A 4,867-nucleotide genomic window follows, 5' to 3' on the forward strand; every position below is an offset into this window, starting at 1 on the left:
ATCAATGATACTCTCTCATCATTGATGTTTCTATCTCTCTCTTTCCCTCTCCCTTCCTCTCTGAAATCAATAAAGATATACTTTTTTAAAAAAGTTTATGAGGATGGCATTTTAAGAACCAAGCGACCAAGAGGAGAGACCCTAGGACCCCAGCCTGGGTCCTCTGAGGTCGGAGGGAAGGACACGGTTTTCCATCGTTCCCAAAGCGCCCCAAGCGCTCAGGACCTCCTCACTTTAGAGGCGCCCTCCTCTCCCCTGTGATGTTGACTTTCCCACCCAAAGGAGCTCTCTTCCATCTTCACTCCTAGTACGGCCAGCACCAGGCTTCCCAGGCCGGGCAACAGGTTTGTTTTTTGTTTTGTTTTTTTTTTTAGGAAGGCTCCAGGGAGGAACTCTCCAGGCCACCAACTCCACATCTATGCAGGCTTGCTGGCATGGAAGCAAAGGGGGGGGGGGGGGGAATCCGGGGGGCTCAGTGGCTGAGCATCGACCTGTGAACCAGGAGTTCACGGTTCTATTCCCTGTTAGAGCACATGCCTGGCCTCAGTAGGAGCGTGCAGGAGGCAGCGGATCAATGATTCCCTCTCATCATCGATGTTTCTATCTCTCTCTCCCTCTCCCTTACTTTCTGAAATCAAATATATTTTTTGAAAAAAAGGAGAAAGAGATAAGAAAACAAAGGGGAGGGAGGGGCGAAGAGAGAGGGAGGGAGGAAGAGAGAGGGAGGGGGAAAGAGAGGTAGGGAGGACAAGTAGCCCAGTCTACACACACCTCTGGGAGCAGAGCTGACTTAGGCTGGAAGACATAAAACTTGTGGACTCAGGCCAGGGGTGGGGTAGGGGCCAAAAGCCTCCTGCCGTGGACAGGACGGCGGCTGGCACTGGGCCCAGCCAACAGCCTCCTGCCTTACCTGTGGGCTTTGTGCTCTTGGGCCACCTTCTGTGTCAGCTCCTCCAGAACAGCTTCTTCCAGGGCCAAATCCTACGAAAACAGACGGCAGCAAAGGTCATTGAGCATCCTGCTTCCAGCGTCGCCAGACGTCCTCATTCGCCTCCCTTCCCCCGTCTCCCTTCTACTGCTTCCCACTCCAAGTTGTCGTTTTCAGGGCTGGGGGTTCCTGATTACTTTTCTAACATTCTCTCCATTATAACTTAGACTATTTTAAGGCACATTTAGGGTTGCCACGTAAACGCTGTAGGGTCCTGGGATAGCTCTTTTTTCATTAACGTTCTTCTTCCCTACCAGACTCACTTTTATTAAAAACTAGAGGCCTGGTGCATGACATTCATGCACTGGAGGCAGGGGGGCGGGGTGGGGGAGTCCCTCAGCCTGGCCTGTGCCCTCTCGCACTCCGGGACCTCGAGCGCAGCAGCGAGGCGGGAGCCTCTCCCACCTCCGTGGCAGCACTAGGAGCAGCGAGCCCTATGGGAGTGCACTGACCCCCAGGGGGACAGCTCTTGTGTTGAGCATCTGTGCCCTGGTGGTCAGTGCACGTCATAGCGACTGGTCATTTCAGTCTATTTGCATATTGGGGTTTTATTATATAGGATTCTTTCTAAGTATTTACATGTTTTTAACCATCAGGGATAAGGCAGATGAGTGTCCAGGCCATCATCCCATCAAAAGCAGAGCTAGGAAGGGACTGTGCCTGGCCTTTCTGTCCACCACCACCACCAGCAAACCAAGTCAGAGCCACCTGCTCATATGGAGGTTCCCTGATGGAGCCTTGGGAGCCAAAGAGGCCAGGACAGCTAACAGGCCTCAAGGGAACTCGGGAAGATAACAGCTGAGCAGCTGACCAGCTGGTGTCCCGGCTGGGGTCCCGACCTACTGAAACCCAGGCCCCTAGGACGCGTGGTGAGCCAGCTCCCATGGGATTAGAGCCGATTACTCACATCTCTTCCCAGCTCCCCTCCAACGCTGGAGGGAGCATTTACAGGGCTTGTTAAACATTCACCAGCGACGCCTTGTCTGCGATGGAGAGATGAAGTCTGGAGGAGTAATTCCCAGACAGGGAGCCCAGGGCAATCGGTTCCTGAGACACCGACAGGCAGTGAGTGATTCTAGAGTTTGTGGGGTCTGGGGAGGCTCAAGTGGTGGGATCTGGGGAGGCTCAAGCTATGGGGCCAGCTGCCTCCACCCTTCCCAGCACCAAGGAGGGCACAGAGGCGCACCACTCCCCTCTGGGCTCCAGAGGGGGCGTCAGAAGGGGCCCTGGGCTGTATGATCTGGTGAGGCTCTCCAGGGCTCCTGCAAATACTGTGGGCGGGGGTTTGTGGGCGATGTTTAGGCAGAAAACCTCCCTGATTCTAATATACCACTTACATAAAGATCACCTCCAACTTAATAACTCTGCATCGATGAAACACTAACCCCCAAAAGGTACCCCTCAAAACTATCTCAAATGATGAAAGTGCGACAACTCAGCATTTTCAGAGCTGAGGAAGGGAAGCACGACCATCTCCTGGAAATTCTTTAGCTCTGCAGATGCTCGTGAGAAACCTCAGAGAAGGGAAGTTCTTATTTTTCATGTGTTAACTGGTTAATTTACTGTTGCCTGTTTAGCCATCCACTGAATTGACTCCAGACTATGGTAAGCAACAAGGCTCCACATATTCAGTTTTATGCTGTGGAAACACAAAGACACCACATGGCTTAGCTTTAGCTCTGTGTGTGCATCTGGGCACTGAGCGGCAGTAGCAGCCCCATCCTAATTTTGAAAAGCTAATAAGAGGCATGAGGCCACAGAATAAAATAAAGAAAGATTAAGTGAAGATCAAAAAGTGCTCCATTGAACCTCCGCTTCCTTCTTTGAAAGAAGGACACGTCCACAGGTACCCTCTGCTATTGTGCTCACTCCGCAGCCTCCGCCTGGGCCCCGGCCTCCCCGAGGGGTGGGCCCGCACCAATGACAAATGGCCGCGTGCATGCCTGTGCACAGCCGCACACCTGTGGAGCGCCCTTGTGTACTTAACTTTGTTCTTTCCTCCGCTGCAGAAATGCCATTTGACAAATTCGGTTACTCTCTCAGATCAAACACAGCCATTCATCCCATCTGCCCTCCCCCACCGAAAGGAATGCATTCTTCCCTTTGAAAGCTCTGGTGGAACCAAGCGGGAAGTTTACAACCTGCCGTGGCTCCCCATGGCCTGCTCAATTAGGTCAACACCTGGGCCTGGCATTCAGGCCACTTCCCTGGGACCCAGCCTGCCCTCCCAGGCCTCCTCTCCCAAGGGCTCAGGGCGCAGGCAAACCCCCCTTTTTATATCTCCGCTCGCACTGGGGCCGACCCTTCCTGGGAGAACCAGCCTGGCCCATCACATCACATCACATCCTGGGAAAGGTCACCCCGGCCTTCAGGACGCCTCTCAGCCATCACTCCCACGGCAGGGCCTCCACATTCCCCCAGCTGGATGGCAGCTTTTCCTCCTCTGGGCCACCTCTCCTGCTCTGTGTCTCTCATGGGGCCCTCGCCTCATCTGCCTAGGACTTCCCTACAGTGATTTAAACCCATCGCCTGCCCTGACTATGGGTGGTAACTGCAGCCTAACTTCTCCTAAAACCTTTGTCACCAGACACCCGACTTTCTCCCTGATGCCACAACTGAGGAAAAGCCAAGTTCTCCCCGTTTTACTTCTAAAATCTCTCTCTGGCTTTACTTTCTTGGTTTTATCTTCACTGCTCACACCTAATCCCTATCTCTTGCCAGGAACACAACAGGTTCTCATCTAACCTGCTCCCACGAACAGTCTCGCTGGTCTACACCAGCAGCTCTCCAATTCGGGGTCTGCAGCCCCTGGATGGAGACCCCACGGTCTCATTCCTCAGATGCTTCGGTCTCACCTGCCACCTTCAGGTCCCCTCCTGCACCCCTGCGTGACAGTCCGACTGGCCAGCTGACTCTGGTCCACTTGCCTCTGCTCCTTGTCTCTGTCTAGGCCAGTGGTCGGCAAACTGCGGCTCAGCAAACTGCGGCTCACGAGCCACATGCGGCTCTTTGGCCCCTTGAGTGTGGCTCTTCCACAAAATACCAACTTCTGCGCATGGGCCACGAAGTTTCAATCGCACTGTACGTGCATGCCCGCACGTGATAATTTTGTGGAAGAGCCACACTCAAGGGGCCAAAGAGCCACATGTGACTCGAAAGCCGCGGTTTGCTGACCACGGGTCTAGGCCATTCCTTGCTCCCCTCCTCTCTGCAATCCTGCCCGTCCCTTAAGATGCAGCTCATGCAGCCCTCTCTCCCCATATAAAACCCTGATGTACTTCAATACACTTGACTTTGCCTTTGGATTTTGCAAACTCCCGATGGACTCAACCGCTCTGTCTGCCTGAGAACAGGCACTGTTTCTTGTATAACTTCATCCCAGGGGTTAGTTACCCAGGTCAGTGCTTTGGGCCAAACAGTGAATCCGAACAATAAGTGTTGACTGATTATGATTTCCACTCAGAGCCACAACGTGGGACTGGGCAGAGACCCTGGCTAGCAGGGCTCTTCTGCGGTCTTAATCCTGCCCCGTTAAAACTCTTCTCATTTACCCCAAAGCTTCCAAAAAACAGACCATCAAAAATTCCCCAGCGATGAAAACCTAGCCTCCCCCTAATGTGACCCAGGAACAGACGTTTTATTTCACAACTCATTCAATGAGCTGCTATGAGCACAGGCCAAAGGCCAGGCGACAGTGGACCAGACAGAGAGGGTTCCAGGTTGAGGACCATGGAGCTGACATTCTAGCTGGAGACAGAGACAGGGGGAAAGACAGACGGAGAGACAGAGGGAGAGAGAGAGGGAGAGAGGGGAGGGGAGGAGGAGGAGAATGAAGAAGAGGAGGGGGAAGGGGAAGAGGAGGGGAGGGGGATGGAAGGA

The 4,867-nt window shown here is 53.5% G+C and overlaps 1 protein-coding gene across 4 annotated transcripts in view; it reads right to left on the reverse strand.

Moving 5' to 3' along the window:
• PTPN14 (protein tyrosine phosphatase, non-receptor type 14) overlaps positions 1 to 4,867 on the reverse strand; it is a 131,408-nt gene that overhangs the window by 32,554 nt on the left and 93,987 nt on the right. For all 4 annotated transcript variants that reach the window (XM_006772930.2, XM_006772931.2, XM_015569944.1 and 1 more), the window contains one exon: positions 911 to 981. In XM_006772930.2, coding sequence (XP_006772993.1) covers positions 911 to 981 — 71 coding nt within the window. The remainder of the gene's footprint in view (positions 1 to 910; positions 982 to 4,867) is intronic.

Source organism: Myotis davidii, unplaced genomic scaffold, assembly GCF_000327345.1.
Source record: "Myotis davidii unplaced genomic scaffold, ASM32734v1 scaffold362, whole genome shotgun sequence".
NCBI classification, from domain to species: Eukaryota; Metazoa; Chordata; class Mammalia; order Chiroptera; family Vespertilionidae; genus Myotis; species Myotis davidii.